Source organism: Vombatus ursinus, unplaced genomic scaffold (genome assembly GCF_900497805.2).
Source record: "Vombatus ursinus unplaced genomic scaffold, bare-nosed wombat genome assembly UNPS02011334.1, whole genome shotgun sequence".
NCBI classification, from domain to species: Eukaryota; Metazoa; Chordata; class Mammalia; order Diprotodontia; family Vombatidae; genus Vombatus; species Vombatus ursinus.
Genome location: NW_020951112.1, coordinates 2264487 through 2283886, shown reverse-complemented (window position 1 = coordinate 2283886; position 19400 = coordinate 2264487). Strand labels below are relative to the sequence as shown.

The following is a 19400-nucleotide window of genomic DNA, read 5'->3' as shown; positions in this document are numbered from 1 at the left end:
TGAAGAGGAGGAAGAGGCAAAAAGTGAGCCCCTGATTTATCAAGGAGGTAAGCAGCCTCCGAAGGGGTCCAGACCATTGCTCCACAACTCCTGTGTTATGGAGACAGGTCTTCTGCTAGGCTGCATGTAGCACTTTTCCTCCCCACGAGGCCTCTAGAATTCTTATTACAGATTTGAAAGGTAAGTCTAAGGCCTATGAACATATGCCTTCTCAGGGTTGTATGGGGTCAGTAAGGCTGAGACGGTCCAAAGGGTGAGATGCATCCTAGCACTGGCCCTGCCCCTCCCCCTCTACCAACCTCCACCCCCCCCAACAGTGGTTCTTTACTTTGCCCCATGCCTGGCCCAGCCTGACCACAGACAGCAGCACCATAAAATAATCCATTCTACAGTGACAGTTAGGATATTTATTAGTGTTTACAACAAACAAGCTACAGCCACTAACTCCAAAATTAAATTTTAATTCCAACAAGGATGCATTTTTCAAAAGGACCATAACCTGGCTAGAAATTCCATACAAATGGACAGATTCTACCTTGACGAAACAGGAAAACAAGGAAAGACTATATAATACAGAATAGACATTCAGTTGGTTCAATCAAGATGAGATATCCCTTGAACAAAAACTTTATTTTCGATATTACGAGTGTTTCAGTTAGTCCAGTATATGCCAGAAACTGCATTAACGTTTGGTGGTAGTGTGGAGCTCTTCGACTGTTCCAGAAGGGATGCGTGATGTCGCCTTCACTGGGTGACGCTACTGCCGGCTCTTCAACGTTTCTACTAACCTATGAGAAAAGAACGTGTTTTAGTGGAATAAGCTTCACACGTGCTCACCAGAGGACAGTGCGTACCTCTGTAATCCAGTCTTCTCTAAGGGCACATTTGAAACCTCTCAGCACATTCAGTATAATTGTGGCCACGAGGGTTCTGGCGCTGTAACACACAGAACACAGCAGCCCCCCGGGGAGTGCAAGAGTCAGTATCCTTACCTATGAAACGAGAGGAGTGGCCCGGCTCCCCCTCACCAGCTCTAAAATCCCACTCTTGCAATTTCTCGTCAGGAAATCTTACAGGGGAGGTTAGGGGTTCGATCTTTGTGGGCCAGTTAGCGCGGCACCACTCTGTGATGGGAGGCCACATTTCTAGGAGGCAGACTTCCAATCAGAGGGCGGGACCAGGCCAGAAAGAAGGAGCACATCACTAGCGCCATCAACACAACTGAAAGCTTCTACAAAGTGATACTTGCCATTCCATCGCCTCATCAAGGCCAGTGCCTTTAGTTGCAGATGTTTTGAAAATCTGCCATTTTCGGTCCTTCAAGGCAGGGAGCCCGAGTGAATTGGCCATCTCTGTGGGAGTCATGGCCTGTTCCATGTCCTGTTTGTTTGCAAACACCACTAAAATCGCTTTCCTTAGTTCTTCTTCCTACAGAGAAGACGTAAATACAACAATTCACATTTGTTTCACAAGTACAGTCCCAAGTGATAAATCCGGCCCCTTTACTCTTAATAAATCTTGTTTTTTAATGCAACTGAAGGAAGGTTTGAGGTCAAACCATCAAACCAAATGTGCCCTTACAGAAGACAGGCCAGATTCTAACGAGTCAAACTCCATTACTACAAATATCCTTCCTACAAAGGTTTTTGTGTAATAAGAGATCAGACAATTTGATGGACTCCTCCTTAGAAGCAGTTATTTAATCTCATAAATGCCTAATCCAAAGAGTGAATTGGAATAATTTCTTGTACCTCTAACAGAATTTTATTTTCCTTCAAGTTCTTATAAATATGACACTACCTCATGAAAAAATTAAGTGAAAAGTGTTTTGTTTTTCTTTCTTAGTAGGGAGAGAGAATGCCTGTTAATTGAAAAAAATTTTTAAGAAATTAAAAGTGACATAAGCTGTAAAATTTGTAATTTCCACCTGGGAAGCAGCCGGCAGTAGTCTGACAATACTAGATAAGCCAATTCCATTCTTGGAAATATCCTTTTGTTTGGAAAACTTGTTCCTTCCTACATATATGATGGTTCAGACCCTACATAAGTACACCCAGTGGCTAATCCCATTTTCGAGAAAGTTTCCCTTTCAGCTGTATTAAATTTAAAAGTTTAACTGATGAATTTTAAAAACTATTACAATTTAAACATTTAAACAATGTTTAAATGAACTTGGCCTGACACCTAGCAGCGCCAACTTTTTGGACTTTTAGCTCTCTTTTCAGAAACACTTCGGAGAGGATATCAGATTCACAGAAGAAGCGTGAGGCCACACAGGACAGTGCAATGAGTGAGCACTGCCTGGGCCTCAGGGGAGTGAGCTGGGTTCTGCTGGTTACACCGCCAACTGGCAAGTGAACCTTGGAAAGGGGCCCTCTGCCGGAATCCCAGCTCTGACATTTAATAATCATGCCTCCGGGAATCCATTGCATCATCTGTGGAATGAGACCTCTCAAGCTCTTTCCTACTCTGAGATTCTATAAATATGAATTTAGTGTTGCAGAGGAATATTTGTTTTTCCTATTTCTAAAAAAATAGAAGAGAATCCTACCCTGCCTCCCCAAAGCAAGACATCACAAGTACACATCTTCCACAGCAGATGAAGGTTTTCTTACCTCCAACATGGCAACTAACTCTGACTTGGAAACTCCAATGCGGTCTCGATCACAGCTGTCTACGACATAAATGACTGCATCTGTGTTTGAATAATAACATCTCCAGTATGGCCTGCAGAAAAAGCAAAAACAAAGGCTCTCACAATCTGAAGTAAAAAAAGAATTCACTACAGCCAAGGAAAGTTTAATCAATGCTCGGGGGAAGCAGTCTCCACAAGGACAGATTAAAAAAAGAATTCTCCGGGGCAGCTAGGTGGCGCAGTGAATAGAGCCCCAGCCCTGGAGTCAGGAGGACCCGAGTTCAAATGTGACCTCAGACACATAATACTTCCTAGCTATGTGACTCTGGGCAAGTCACTTAACCCCAATTGCCTCACTTAAAAAAAAAATTCTTTTATGGTCAAAGTCTAGAATGTTATGAAGAGTGAGTGTGGATGGGGTTAATGTGAACTTTCCAAATTCAAGAATATCATAATGAGAGAACACCAGTGGGAGGTGACTTACAAATCCATTAGTTAAAACTCAAGTAAGATTTCTTAGCTTATAATTTGATGGAAGCAGATTTAATTTTAATTCAGGACAAGAAAAACTTGGGAAATATGGGAGATACTAAATTTAGGATCATGTTATCCCAAGAGATAGTACAGACTAGGAATATTATGAGGCTCAAGAAGGGTTCAGAGAATTTTACAACTATCTTCCCCAGAAGGAGTTGAAGAAAATCAGAAATGAGTTGTTTGGGGGCATGAGGGTAAGGAAATGGACAGTAAACAGTCCTAACATTTTAAGATGACGTCATAAAAATAACACAATGCCAAAAAATACCCCTTTGTGTCAATGTCAGAGAAATACTGGGCTGATACCATGCAATCCCTAAATCTACATTTTCACAAATAAGACCAAAGTGACAATGCCTCTCAGGCATTTTAAATATTAAAGCAATATGAGTAAGACTGAGATGCTCAAGAATTACCCATAAGATTAGATAACAATATTTCAGTTGCAAAACTGAAAGTCGCTCTCTTCAAAGAGCAGGGATCTGATGAGAATGTAAGGAAGAAAATTCATAGTTAAAGACAGTACACATATGAAGTCACCCAGGAAAAGATGGTTTATTTAAAGAGTATTGAATCAATTTGGTTTTCTTGAGAAAAAAGTAGAGACCCTGAATGGGGGGAGGAGGAGGTAAGAAACTGATGGGAACTCTCAGGTGGGCAGGCCATGAAAAAGCTTTATGCTGTTTCCATTTAAAACAGATTTGGGCTTCTACCATTTAAGTAGCAGGAAGATGCTTTGAAGGCAGTTGGCACAGTGGCGATATCACTAGATTTGCAGTCAGGACCCTGGGAAGCTCTGCCCTGTGTGACTTCTGGGTCTTTAGTTTTCTCACCTGGAAAATAAGGGAATTAGACTAAATGGGCCTCCAGCGCCACAGGTTCCTTCCGGCTTGAAATCTATGATCCTATGATCCTATGAAGCTTTATGGTTTGCAAAACTGTTAAATTCAATAAGGTAAATAATTAAGTCTTAGTGCCATACAACAAAGTTGTTTGTTACCTGATACTTGTCTGTCCTCCTAAATCCCAGACTTGAAATTTAAGGTTTTTGTATGTTACCGTCTCAACATTGAAACCAATGGCTGAAAGAGAAAACAAACCAGCAACTCTTAAAAAACAAAAACAAAAACAAAAAAACCCACCTATTTTATTTTTAACATTCATTTTTTAAAATTTTGAGTTCCAAATTCTCTCCCTTCAGCTCCTCTCCCAAACGCTGAGAAGGCAAGAAATATATAAATTATACATGTGAAGTCATGCAAAACACATTTCCATAACAGCCATTTTGAAAACAAAAAGACAAATGTAAGTTTAAAAAGCGTGCTTCAGTCCACACTCGAGTTCATCAGTTCTCTCTTTGGAGGTGGACAGCATTTTTCATCATGAACCCTTTGGAACACACTTGGATCATTATACTGATCAGAGTAACTAAAGTCTTTCGCAGTTGATCATTGCATAATATTGCTGTTAGAGTATACAATGTTCTCCTGATTCTGCTCACTTCACTTTGTATAAGTTCATATAAGTCTTCCTAGGTTTTTCTGAAAGTATCCCCCTCATCATTTCTTACAGCACAACAGTATTACATCACAGTCATATACCACAACTTGTTCAGCCATTCCCCAACTGATGGGCATCCCCTCAATTTCCAACTCTTCACCACCACAAAAGGAGCTTATATATAATTTGGTGAGGCATTTGGGGTTAAGTGACTTGCCTAGGGTCACACAGCCACTTAAGAGTCAAGTGTCAGAGATTAGATTTGAACTCAGGTCCTCCGGATTCCAGGGCCAGTGCTCTATCCACTGTGCAACCTAGCTGCCTCTATTATAAATATTTTTGCACACATAGATCCTTTTCCTTTGATCTCTTTGGGATATAGACCTAACAGTGGTATTACTGGATCAAAGGGGATGCACAATTTTATGACTCCTTGCACATAATTCCAAACTGTTCTTCATAATGGTTGGATTAGTTTGCAACTCCATCCACAGTAGATTAGTGTTCCTATTTTTCCACATCCCTTTCAGCATTTATCATTTTCTTTCCTGCCATTTAGCCAATCGGATGGGTGTGAGGTGTTATCTCAGAGTTGTTTTAATTTGCATTTGTCTAATCAACAGTGATTTAGAGCAGCTTTTCATATGCCTACAGACAGCTCTGATTTCTTCTGAAAACTGCCCATTCATATCCTTTGACCACTTATCAACAGGAGAGGCTCAGTATATATTTGAGAAATGAGGTCCTCTCTTTCCTCTCGGCCCGGACGGCGGCAGCACGGGTAAGAGCCGTGGTCTTCGTACTGCTAGAAAGCTTCGAAGCCACAGGAGAGACCAAAAGTGGCATGACAAACAACATAAGAAAGCTCATTTGGGCATTGCCTTGAAGGCCAACCCATCTGGAGGAGCATCTCACGCAAAAGGGATTGTCTTGGAAGCCAAGCAGCCCAATTCTGCCATCAGGAAGTGTGTGAGAGTCCGGCTGATTAAGAATGGCAAAAAAAATCACTGCCTTCGTTCCCAATGATGGCTGCTTGAACTTTACTGAGGAAAATGATGAGGTTTTGGTTACTGGATTTGGTCGAAAAGGTCATGCCGTTGGTGATATTCCTGGAGTCCGATTCAAGGTTGTAAAAGTTGCAAGTGTTTCTCTTCTGGCCTTATACAAAGGCAAGAAGGAAAGACCAAGATCATAAAAATTGTATGATGTCTTTGTCAGAGTAAAAAAAAAAAAAAATGAGGCATTTATCAGAGAAATTGACTGTAAAAAAAAATTTCCCCTAGTTTCCTGCTTTCCTTCTAATTTTGTCTAAAGGTGTTGTACAAAACCTTTAATTTCATCTTCATTGGTGGTTCATTGGCCTTTTTCATTTTTGATACTGCAAACCAGCAATTCTTAAACCGACACACTCCAAGAGCCCTACCTAACCCATTTCTGGTAAGTGAATGGCAATTGTTGACGGGAAACAGACTGAGGCATTGTTCTGCTCGTGACAATTCCACAAAATCAAACAGAATCAGTAGTAGAGAAATAACCCCGAGGTTGTGCTAATAACGTACACAATATTAACTTCTTCCTTCCTTTTTTTACGTTCTTCATATCCCTTAGACAGACCAGAGGGACATTTAAAGAGTGTTAAAGTCTGTATTTATAGTTCACTGAAACAAATAATAAAGGACCTTATTACTGTGACAATAATAACAACATAGCAATTACTGTAACAGCATTAAATAGGAATCAGGTAAGAGTTCTAAATTTAAATGGGAGAGGCACAAACGTATACCTGTAAGTGGTTGTGGCTTTCCTACTAATCTCAGAAATCCACATCTCTTAAAGCAAAGTTAATACCTTTATATTAAGCCACCAGTAAGACAGAGCCAGGAGGGACCACCCTGTTCAGCTGTGGCTCAGCTATTGAACTGACTGCAATAAGTCTCACTATTTCCAAGTTAAGAACATGTATAAGTAACTGCATTTGATGCCAATGAAACAAAAGGTTGAATGAGTAACAAGGATTATCACCAATAATTTACCAGCTTAAACATGAGAATACATATATATACATATGTGTGTCTGTGTAAAGGTACAAGTCAGTACATTGGAATGGTCTCAAGTGGTTCAATGAATTTCTGTTCCAGAATGTATTATCAGCCTGTGTTAGAAATTCATGTAACAACTACTTAATAAGTATACCTACAATACCCAAACATAAGACACAAATGACCAACTAAAGAAAAACTAAAAAATGAAGGCCATGAAGTTTCACCACTATCAGGTTATTCTGGGATAAAATATTACCCAGGTAGAGTCATCACACCTTCTCCATGGATAAAGAAATTATTTCTACACACAAAAACAAGTTAAAGATTGTAAATCAGTACTTCTGGGAAGTCACATATACTGTATTTATGTGGAGTGCTAAGGACCAGGGCCTGAAAGTCATAGTGAAGGAAACAAATGATAATGAACATAAAACTGCAGAGAAATAAGGGAATCAAGTGTTTGGAGAGGAAAAAAATGAAAGCAAGAGCTCGATGTTATAAGAGGTCAGAGGGGCAGCTAGGTAGCACACTGGATAGAGCACCAGCCCTGAAGTCAGGAAGACCTGAGTTCAAATCTGGCCTCAGACCAAACACTTGATACTTACTAGCTGTGTGACCCTGGGCAAGTCACTTAACCCCGATTGCCTTTAAAAAAAAAAAAAAAGTTCAGACAAGTTAAGTGACATGGCTATAAACATCAATATAATTCCCAGGGATTTAAGACCTAGAAGGGTCGAACCTCCTCTGATCAATTTCAGCTAATTTTATGTACATCATTTAAATACTTTCCACTGAATTGAGGTGAATAAGAATCACCCTGAACTGACTCTGAAAGCCTTGATTTAAACACATGCATTTTTATATATGTACTGATTTGAACGGGACCACAAGAAAACACTTTCTCAACAGGAGATGACACAATGGAATTCGAGTCCCATGACTTCTCACTTTCTGACATAGCCCACATTGTTGCATTCCCTTTTTCTGGAGCAGGTGGGAGGCAGTTCGGGCTGGGCTGTCAGTCAGACCTGTGATTCTTATTGGTAAAGGCAAAATTTTCCCGAGGGGGAAACCCCTTCAGCACTTGCTCTGAAATATATAGTCTTAGAGAGGTGCGCGAGGCAGTCAGAGGTTAATTTGCAGCGAACTCAGAAGCTGGATGGGAGAGAGCTGGACCTGGGGTCAGAAAGAACCTGAAGTTTCACCTCACACCAGCAAATTGGTAAAGATGATAAAAAACAGAAACAGTTAATACTGGAGGAACTATGGGATGACAGGCACACTCATTAATTGTTGGTAGAAAATCATTCAGAATTATGGGAGAAAAATCACTGAAACATTCTTATCTTTCGATCCATCAAGTCATACCCTTTGACCTAAGGAAGTCAAAGACAAAAAAAAAAAGGTTCCATACATATCAAACTATTCATCCTCATACTCTTTGTGGGAAAAAAAAAATTGAAACAAAAAGCAGCTCAACTCACTGATCGCATAATAGGGAAATAAATGTAGTATAGGAATGCAATGGTATATGTCCTTGCACTGTTAGAAGTAATGAATACTGACAGATTTATAGGAACATGAAAGACCTGCATGAACTGATGCAGTTAAGAAAATGGAACCAGGAGAACCATATATCCTGCGACTACAGTAATCTAAATGACAAATTAAAAGGCAGCTGAACGCAAGGACCAACTTTACTTTGTTTATAGAGAACAGACAACAAAACTTATCTCATACTTTAGTGTGGGGGTGGGGTGGAGGAATAAGGGAAGTTGGGGCTACAGATATGGAATGTTGCCTATGATGTCAAGCGGGGTCATTTTTGCTTTCCTTTTGTTTTAAGGAAAAGTTTGGTAGGGGTTAGGGAAAAGAAAAGTGGTCCGTTTTTCAAAAATATCTTACCAAGATGGGAAAGTAAAACAACAACAACGATCCTACGGAAGTTTCAGAACACTGCAAAGAAGCTTCCACTTTCAAAACAGTAATTTACACTGTCTAGAAATGAGCAAACTCTCTAAGGTCCTACGGATAAAGAGCTGTCCTGGCACTGGAGAGGACACACAGGCCATGGAAAGAACAGTGAAAGAGCAATGAGCAGACCTGAGACTGAGGCCCAGGTCTTCCATGTGAGGTTACTCAGGCAACCACAGGCACCTCACCAAACGGGCTTCGCCCCATTTTCCTCATCTGTAAATGGGGTATGATAACAGAAGTGTATTGAAGAAACATTGTATAATTTGTAAAATGCTAAACAAATTCAAGTTATTATTACTTACTGGGAATAGTAGTAACAACTTCTCCAACTTGTAATCTGTACAAAATCGTTGTTTTTCCAGCTCCATCTAATCCCAAAATTAAAATCCTCATCTCCCGAGTTCCAAACAGACTGGAAAAAATAGTTGAGAAAAAGCCACCTACAAAATAAATAAATAAATATATTGTTATTTTGGGGACTAGATTTTACAAAGGAAGGCATTTGATTATTCTAACTTTTTCTTTCTTTCAAAATGGTCAACTAATTTTATCCAAAACACTTCACTTCCATTTTGCTGTCAAGAGCTTAAAGATTCAGTTTCATTTAGTTCCTACCAAATTAAAAAAAAAAAAAAAGAAACAACATTAAAAAATCCCCAGTAGCTTTATAGGGAATTTCTATTTCATGAAGGAAAAAGGCACTGTTTTGTTACCTGCCACTCCACTTACATGCACTGTATTGCAGGCTATTCATTCATGAACCAATTCTTACCTGTTAGCACATTCACCCCAGCAAGCAGTTCACGCTGAGCCATCAGAGCCAAAGATTATTTACTAACTTCATAACCACCAAGCTCAGCTTTGGAAGAGAAGTACCCAGATTAAGAGGGCTCCATACTGGGGAGCAGCAGCCTGAATGCTACAGAAGGCCAAGAATTACAGGATAGCTATCAGTCAGCAGCACCCCTTTCTCTAGGCTCCCTCTGCTCTGGATCTTTCTGGGAAATTCAGACTCCAGTGCTCCATGAAGCCAAGGGGTTTCTAATAAGTGAAATTCTTCTCTATCAGAAGCAACTCCCCAATCAGATTAAAATGTAACTGGGAAGCGTTTATAAAATAAATAAAAATACAATGAAACACAGACAATGTTAATTTGTGGTCTGAATCAACAGTCAGTCAGCAGGGATCCATTTCTATTTGAGCTTTAACACCACTGTTCTCCAGGAATGCCATAAAACACTGAGTCTGCTTCTCAGATTCTACTCTGCAGCAATCAAAAAGAAAAAGCCCCACCTTTCTTATATAATCCATATTGATACTGCAAATATACGCCTGTGGTAATGACATGAACTAGCAAGAAAGTGTGGCTGTCTTAGCTGATGCCATCACTATGGGCCAGAAATTCAATTCAGCATTTGAGAAGGGTTAGGCACTTATGACGTGCAAACTCTATGATACGCAAGGGGACCACAAAGATGAAAATCCACACCATCTCTGTCCTCAGGGAGCTTGTAATTTGGCAAAGGATTAAGACACAAAAAACAACTATAACCCAAATTAGAATATGACTGAGTACATGAGTGATTCACACAAGGAAGGATCACTTCTGAGGGGAACATGGAAGACTTCATGGCTGTGAATGAAAAGGATTTCACCAGGCAGAGAATGGGGAAGGTGATGAGCGCACTCACTTGTGCCCAGAGTCACACAGCTAGTAAGTGTTATGTGTCTGAGGCTGGATTTGAACTCAGATCCTCCTGAATCCAGGGTACTCCTCCCACTGCGCCACCTAGCGACCCCTAAATCACAAGCTTCTTGAAGACAGGGACTGTGTGGATTTTCATCTTTGCACTCCGGCATGGGAGATGGTCCACGCATAACGCACAGAGGCAACAAGAGGCAGGCCAGAAGTAAGGAATGGCATGAAGGCTAACGGGCTCAAGTGTAAAGTTCACAAAGGAGGGTCGCGTAAAATAGGGCTGGAAGGTCAGAGGCTGGAGCCAGACCACAGTAGAAGACCCTGGAAGCCATTCTCAAGCTTTTCTATTTTATTCAGCTGACAAAAGTAATGGAACAACGGAGATTCAGCAGTACCATATTGTAAGTACAATATTATAAGGTGAGGGAATCATTGAAATGTAAAATGGCTAATTTTGATTATTTCAAATTTAAACTTTCTTGTAAAAATAAAACCAATGTAGCCAAGAATAGAAGGAAAGCAGAAAATTGGGGAAAAAACCTTCGTAGACAATCTCTCAGATAGGATATGATTGCATTGGAATACTGCTATGCTATAAGAAATGATGAGCTAATTGATTTAGAAAAACATGGAAAGCCTTGGACATATAAGGAAGATGCTATCCACCTCCAGGGAAAGAAATTACAAACAGAAATATGCACAGCTTGGTCCTACATATATGTGTGTGTGTATGTTTCTAGACATCTATGTATATGTATCTGCATTTAACTGTAGCCTTCTCTGGGAGGGGAGAGGGAGGGAGGGAAAAAAATCAAGTAAAACGTGCACAGCAAAGAATAAAAGAAAACCTAGAAGAAAGCACAGAAAAGCCAGGTAGCTTTGAAAACAATGTGTAGTATAATGGAAATTTATTATTTGATACTGAATCCTCTCGTGTTCTGCTGTGTACATGGAAATATTCTTGCAGTTTGAAGAACAAAAATGAAAGGGTAGGAGCCTGGAGGAAGGGGCTGGTTAAGAGGCCATTCCAATAGTCCAGTCAAAATGTAATAAAGGCGGCCAGAATCAGGGTAGTAGCAGTGGGAGGAGTGGAAAAGTGGGAACAATTGAGGTAAAAATGACCAGGACTCAAGAACTGACTGGACACAGGGTGTGAGGCAAAGGAAAGGATCACAAATAATTCCAAGATTTCCAAGCCAGGTCACAAGGAAAATGGTGTCTTCAGCAGAAAATGAGCAGGAGGAAGGACAAGTGTTTTGAGAGGAAGAGGTAAGTTTAATTTGGGGCATGCTGGGGTCGCATCTAGACGGAAATGCCCTGATGGCCATTTGAAATCAAGAACTTAAGCTCAACTGGGTTTGGAGATTCAGATCTGGGAGTCTCCTGCATAAAGATGACTGTTGAAGTCAAGGGAGTAGATGAGACCCCAGAGAGAGAAAAGGGCTTAGAGATCCTGAAGGGACATCCATCCTTCCTCACGGGGTGGGAAGAGGACAAATAGGGACACCTGGAGAGGGAGCAGGAAGGCCAGGAGAGAGAAGTGTCAAACAACCCAAGGGAAAGCAGAGTACCAGGGAGGAAGAGTGGTCAGCATACAAGGCTACAAAAGTCAAAGATAAGTGATGAAGACAGGGTTTTGAGGCAATGAGGAGGGCTCTGGTGACCAAAGCAGTTTCAGTAAAACGATGGAAACGGATATCACATTACAGGGGCACAATCCAATAACTGAATTGTGAAAAGTGAAGACAGTAAGTAGAGACTACTCTTTCTAGAAGTTTACCAGTAAAGAGGAATTCAAACGTTGGGCCACAACCTTTGAAAATCCTTTTGAGTATGTAGGGGAGAAAGGGAGATGAGTGAGCCTATGACAAATATCCTCCATTTCTAAGAGTGGAAAGCAAAACCAATCCACAGTGCTACTGTCCTCACAGAGGGTCAGCAGTGTCATTATCTTCCCTAATAACACACACTGAGCAGCAGAGCAGTATCATAATCCTCCATTCCATCTGAACCATCTCAGTCATCTGTCCCCCTCAGAGCCTCTTCACTGCCCCACCACTTTTATACAGACCCTCATCCCAATCCCCCTATCCCAAATACAATCTATCCTTTAAACCACTACCACCATAAGGCCACCGCCTCTACTCAGAAATGCTCCCTATAAGGAAAATTCAAATTCTTTTGCCTCCTGCCTCCAAGCACACTTTTGGTCACACCTTCTCCTTTCCCCTTTCACCTGCTGAATTCCTACCATGCCATTAAAACCCAACAAAAATGCCACATCTAATGAAGGCTTCCTTATTCCTTCATTAGAAACAATTTTCCCCCTTTGCCCTCACCTAGAATTTTGGTTTTATTCCCCTTAAGGCACTTTTGTAGTATTTTGTGTTAGGTGCATTTGTCACATTCCATTAGACTAAATTTTACGATGGCAACATTGCATAGATTTTCTATCTCCCCAAGAACCCAATACAATCAATGCACTGCACACAGTAAGTGCTAAATGTTCAATGAATGCTCAAAGAATATTTTCCTACTAAAGGTTTTTTTATAAGTAACAATAAAACAGTATAGTTGGTTTAATGAACTCAGATTTTAAATATTCAGAACTTTCCTATTACTGTCAAGACACCACCACCCTCTCAGTCACCCAGGCTCACACTCGCTCACCTCACGGCCAAACTGTCATCATTCCTACATTCACAACATCTCTTACATGTTTCCTTTTCTCAATTCCCACAGGCACTAGCCTTGCACAGGGCCTCATCCCCTTATGCCGAGACTTTTGCAATAACCTTCTAATAGTCTCAAGGCTCTCCTCAGACTAATCCATCCCTCACTCAGACTGCCAAAGGGATTTTCCCATAAAGCTCAGGTCTGACCACGTCACTTCCCTCATTCAATAAAAACCAGTGCTCCCCTATCATCTTCAGGATCTTCTGTTTGGTATCGAAAGCCTTTCACAACTATAAGCCTTTTTATCCCTTAAGTCTTACATTTTAATCCTCTCCTCATACTCTATGATCTAGTGATACCGGAGTCCTGCCTGTTTCCTCAAATACAACAGATCATCTCACAACTCCGGCCTTTTAGCTGGCTGTTCTCAATGCCTGGAATGCTCTTCCTATCACCGGTGACTCCTAGGCTTCCTTCAAGACTTCGCTCAAATCTCACCTTCTGCAGGAGGTCACTCCCTATCTCCCCCAGTGACTAGTGTCTTCCTCTGAGACTACTTTCCACCTCCGTGCGTGCGCGCGTGTGTGTGTGTACATACGCACGTATATCTATACATATATACTATATAAAGTTAATTCATCCTGTTTTCACTGTTAGAATGTGAGCTCCTGGAGGGCAGTGTCCCACAATGTTTTTGCCTTTCTTTGTAACCCCAGAATTTAGCACACTGTCTGCAACATAGTGTTTTAAAAAACAAATTATCATTTGTTTTAGTATATTTTATTTATCAATATTTACATTTTTATTAATATTAATATTTATTATTATTATATTTGTTTGTAAAAAAACAAATGACTGTCAGACTGATTCTAAGAAAATACTTTTTCCAACAACAACAAAAAGAGAGGCAAAGTCAGCTTCTGGCAGCAGAACTACAAGATATATCATAGTCAATGAGTGAAATTAAATCATCAAAATGCTTACTGAAAACTGATTATGTGCAAAGCAGCAGATACAAAGATTCCCTTGCCCTCAAGGGATTTATTATCTAGTTCAGAAGACGGGAACTCAAAGAGTTAATGCTATTATCTACACAACAATATGAGTAATACAGAAGATGCCACAAAGTAATGTATTATTAATTTCCAAATGAACGATACAGACAATACAGCTTTATCAGTTTTGAAGAGGTTCAAATGACTGTGGGCTAAAAAGGATAGGAGGATGTTTTTAAACTTTCTGGCTTCAGGGAACAAGAAGCAAAGGCAGGAAGGCATGATGTGGGAACACGGGGCAGACAAGTTTGGCTGGAACTGAGGGGTTTCCATAGAGCCAGACTGTATTAGCTTTGACAACTGAAGCTAAGGAGTTTTCTCTTTATTCTCTAGATAATAGGATGCTACTGAAGATTTCGGAGCAAAGTAGTCACAAATGATTACACACCTAAAAACAGAAGGGACCTTAAAGGCCATGCTACCTTACCTAAGCAAGCTGAAGTCACACAGCTAGTAAGTGGTAGGGTCAGGATTTGAACCTGGGTCCTTTTATCCTAAATCAGTTGTCTTTCCATTAGACCTGGGGTTCTTAACTTTTTCTGTGACACAGATCCCTTAGTCAGTGTGCAGAATGGACCCTTTCTCAGAATGTTTTTTTACACACATAAAACAAAATATATATGATCATGAAGAAAATCAATTATATGAAATAGTTATCAATTTAAAAAGCAAAATAAGTTCACAACTGATCCAACCATTCTGGAGAACAATTTGGAACTATGCCCAAAGGGCAATCAAACTGTGAAAACTCTTTGATACAGCAACACCACTTTGAGGTCTGTATCCCAAAGAGATCATAAAAAAGGGAAAAGGACCTACATGTACAAAAATATTTATAGCAGCTCTTTTTGCAGTAGTGAAGAAGTGGAAATTGAGGGGATGCCCATCAATTGAGGAATGGTTGAACAAGTTGTGGTATATAAATGTAATGGAATACTACTGTGCTATAAGAAAGGACGAGCAAGTGAATGTCAGAAAAACCTGGAAAGATTTATATGAACTAATGCAAAGTAAAGTGAACAGAACCAGGAGAACATTGTACATAGTAACAGCAACACTGTGCAATGATCAACTGAAGGACAGCTTGGATAAACACTTGGAGGCAGGGGATGAAGTGGTGAGTCAGATTCAGATAGACAGTGGAGGTGGAGAAAATCAGAAGTAAAAAATAAGGCTAGAAAGGTAGCCAAGAGCTAGATTATCCAGGGCCTAAATGTCAAGGTAAGGAGTCTGGTTTTATCCTATAAGCAATGGGGAGACACTAAAAGTTTTTGAGGTAAAAAGTGACATGATCAGATTTAAGTCTTAGGAGGATGAGGTTAGTAAATATATAGAGGAACAAATAATTAAAAAAAAGGTTACTAGAAGCAAGGAAACTAATTAGGAGCCTATTAAAGTAATCTAAGTGGGAGGTGATGAAGACTTGAATGGAGAAAAGGGAACACAATAGTGTGGTACAAGATCCTTTGGCAAATGACCGCATACAGAGAGAGGAATCCAGGCTAACTTGAAGTTAGAATCTCAGGGACTGGGAAGACGGTGATGCTTTCAACAGAAATACTGAACTGTGGGAGAAGGGCAGGGGCAGGTTTAGGAAGATAATGAGTTCTATTTTGGATGTATTCAAGTGTAAGATGCCTGACAGACATTTAGAAGAGTTCAGCAGAAAGACTAAGGCTGTTAATAGGGAATCTTGGAGTCTGTGAGCTAGGTAAAAACACCATCTAGTACCATAAGTACCTAAACCAAGAATCCTAAACCAAAAACTGTGCAATCAGCATCCAAACCAAGAATCCCAAACCAAAAATGATAACATGCTTCAACAAGTGGTCATCTACACCTTTATGGAAAGACTTCTAGTGAAGGGGAATTGACTCCATAAGCTTTTTTTTGGGGGGGGGGGGTGAGGCAATCGGGGTTAAGGGTCACACAACTAGTAAATGTCAAATGTCTGAGGCCGGATTTGAGCTCAGGTCCTCCTGACTCCAGGCCCAGTGCTCTATCCACTGTACCACCTGGCTGCCCCTCCATAAGCTTTTATTAAGCACCTGATTATGTGTCATGCACTGTCCTAGGCACTAGGGGTACAAACAAAATGAAACAACCTTAGAAGCTGACATTTTATACATACATATAAAAAATACATAAAAACTATATGTATGTACGTATGTATATATACATGGCAATTTCCAGAGGAAAAGTACAGATCTAATATGAAAAGTAGTTTATTAGGGGCAGCTAGGTGGTGCAGTGGATAGAGCACTGGCCCTGGAGTCAGGAGGACCTGAGTTCAAATCCGGCCTCAGATACATAACACTTACTAGCTGTGTGACTCTGAGCAAGTCACTTAACCCCAACTGCCACACACACACTCACTCACTCTCTCTCTCTGTCTCTCTCTCTCCCCATTTTATTAACAACAAAAGAAGGGTTCCAGAGGTGACAAAGAAAGGAATAGAGGCAGGAGAAGAATGGAGCTAACACTGATGAATATGAAGGAGCAGAGAAGGGAGCTTTGCCCTAAGCAAACTATAATTTGGAATCACAAGGTTTGTGAGTCTAGCCATGGGGCATAGACTGTCACACTTTTTACAGCAGGGAAACCTACTTACTCCTGGGAGGAGCCATTCCACTTATGGTCATGTCTGTAAGTATGGGAGCTTGCTATCTGCATAGAGAAGATACTTGAATCCCTGGAAGCCGATGAGATAGACCTTCAATTTACAACCAGAAACCAGGGGTTGCGGCAGCTAGGTGGCACCGACCCTAAAGTCAGGAGGAACTGAGTTCACATCCGGCCTCTGACTAAACACTTTACACTTCCTAGCTGTGTGACCCTGGGCAAGTCACTCAACCCCAACTGTCTTTAAAAAAAAAAAAGGAAACCAGGGGTACACAGGATCATAGATTTACAGCTGAAAGGCACTTCAGAGGTCTTTAAGTACAATCGTCATCATTTTACAGATGAGGAATCCGAGGTCCGTAAGAGATGCTGGGTGACTCGCTTGAGGTCACACCGGCTTGAATCTCTCCCAGACCTGACCCCACAAAAGAAAATGGGATCCGTAAGGATCAAGCCCCGTCTTTACACACTGTTCCAACAAGACTAAAGCAATGCTCCCTTCTCCACTTCCTTCTACCTCGCCCTCCCTACCAGAGCAATCATCCAGGTGGGGCAAGTTGCCAAAGCCCGAGCCGATAATAAAAACCCAACCGTCTTTATCTGAATCGCTGCCCTGTTCAGTCCGTCCCCCCCCACGCAACTTCTCATAAACGCTGGCCTGACAGCAGGCATCTCTCTCCCCTCTGGAGGGACACTCTGGGAGGGTTTGCCACAGGACACTGTCTCCAGAAGGTTCAGCGGGGAATGGGGGGTGCCCTCCGTGCGGAAAAGTAAAGGAGGGGATCAGAGATACGGAGCTGGAAGGGACCCCCTTCCCCTAATTTTACAGGTGGGGAAACTGAGGCACGAGGGGTGTGGGGAGGAGGGGATTTGCCCAAACCTCAAGAGGTCATCTGCGGGGGAGGGGAGCGTAGCCCAGACAGGGGAGCAGAGGGGAGGTGGGGAAGTGGGGGGGGGGGACGCTTCCTCGGACCCGCCCCCGGCCGGAAGCCTCACCCATGGCTGCGCCGGCTCCCCGCTGCTTGGTGCGCGACCCCCGAGTCCTACAACGTCTTCTCGGGCCTCAGCGCCGACGCGGCCGATCGGCCTCCTCGGGCTCCCGGACCCCGGCCCCGGCCCCAGCCCCGGCCCTGGTGCTTTGCGGCGGCGACTTCCACGTCAGACTCCCGGCTGAAGCGGGGGCGGGGAGAAAGGGAAGCTGCGACTGCGCAGTGGTGCCAAACCAACTCCGCGTCAGTGACAGCTCTTTCGACACGATCCCTTCTCATGTCATATTCGGAAAACTAAATAAGATGAAAATTAAGAAATTGTATAAAATCCTTCCTATTATAGTCTATTTTGCGTTTCATCTAGTTATAATCTATATAAATTGTGGCTTTGTTTTTTAAGTTTGATTAGACTGTGGCCAATCTGCCGACGCTGAATAGGAGCCTGCTGCGAGCCCGGGGGCGGAGCGTCTGGCGCAGACTGCGGCAGCACGGGGATGTACAGCGCGCATGCTCGGACGCCTGAGAGGCGGTGGCTGCTCCTGATAGAAGCGACCGAGGCGGCCGCGCGTTCACTTCGAGCTCTGCTGCCGGGCTCGCCGCACGCGGGGGAAAGGAGCCCCCGACGGCCCCAGGCGCAGGCCGTGGGGCGGGGGGAGCCCTGACCTGAGACCGGCAGCGCCCAGCTGGGAGCGCGAGACCGGCGCTGGAGAGAGGCCTGAGGGCCTGGGTCCGGCGGGAGGAGGGGCTTTCCCGCGGTGTAGACTCTGAGCCGGAGGGGCCTCGGAGCCCTGCCCCGTTACGTGACGGATGGGGAAACTGAGGCATGGGAAGGGGAAGCTCCTGGACTTGGAGCTGGAGGGGCCTCGGAGCCCTGCCCCGTTACGTGACAGACGGGGAAACTGAGGCACGGGGAGGGGAAGCTCATGAACTCGAAGCTGGAGGGGCCCCATTACGTGAAATATAGGGAAACTGAGGCACTGGGGAGGGGAAGCTCATGGACTCAGAGCCCTGCTCCGTCAATTTTAGATGGAGAAACTGAGGCACAGAGGTTAAAGACTAAGGAATCTCAGAGGCCAATAAGTCTACCCCCCTCACCAGATAAGGAAACAGAGTCACAGGTTAATAGACACAAGATCATGGAATTAGAGTTGCAAGGGGCCTCAAAAGCCATTGAGCCCCGCCCCTTCATTTTACAGATGAGGAAACTGAGGCCCTAAAAGTGTAACTGACATAAGGTCGTAGTTTTTAAAGCTGGAAGGAACCTGAGAGAACACCCATCTGGTCCACACACTCCCCCCCCCACACACACACACAGACACTTTACAATGAGGAAACTGAGGTCCAGGGAAGGGAACCGACTTTTCCATGGCTATGTAGGTAGTAAATGGGAGAAGCAGAATTCAAACTCTGGGCCTCTTGATTCCAAAACCCGGGCTCTTTCCTCTGCACAGTGCTGATTAACCTGGCATTAGGTTAATGAATGTGTATTAAATCCAGAGTTATTTCCTAGGGAGGTCCATTGGTTGAAAGTGATGTCTGCTCAATAATGTTAAGAGATGTAGACCTAGAAGAAACCTTAGAGACCCATAAGTCCCAAACCCCTTATTTTACAGATGAAGAAACTAAGGCCTGGAGAGGGGAAGTAACTGGCCTAGGGTCACACTGGT

The 19400-nt window shown here is 42.5% G+C and overlaps 1 protein-coding gene and 1 pseudogene across 1 annotated transcript; one reads left to right on the top strand and one right to left on the bottom strand.

Moving 5' to 3' along the window:
- Positions 1 to 392: 392 nt before the first annotated feature.
- ARL1 (ADP ribosylation factor like GTPase 1) lies at positions 393 to 17844 on the bottom strand. The gene is made up of 6 exons (XM_027855883.1): positions 17741 to 17844; positions 8994 to 9131; positions 4173 to 4254; positions 2616 to 2727; positions 1250 to 1428; positions 393 to 788 (listed from the first exon to the last, which is right to left on the bottom strand). Exons 1-6 carry the CDS (start codon positions 17742 to 17744, stop codon positions 758 to 760), a joined length of 546 nt encoding a protein of 181 aa, XP_027711684.1. The 5' UTR covers positions 17745 to 17844; the 3' UTR covers positions 393 to 757.
- On the top strand, positions 5240 to 5874 carry LOC114038514 (annotated as a pseudogene).
- Positions 17845 to 19400: the final 1556 nt, after the last annotated feature.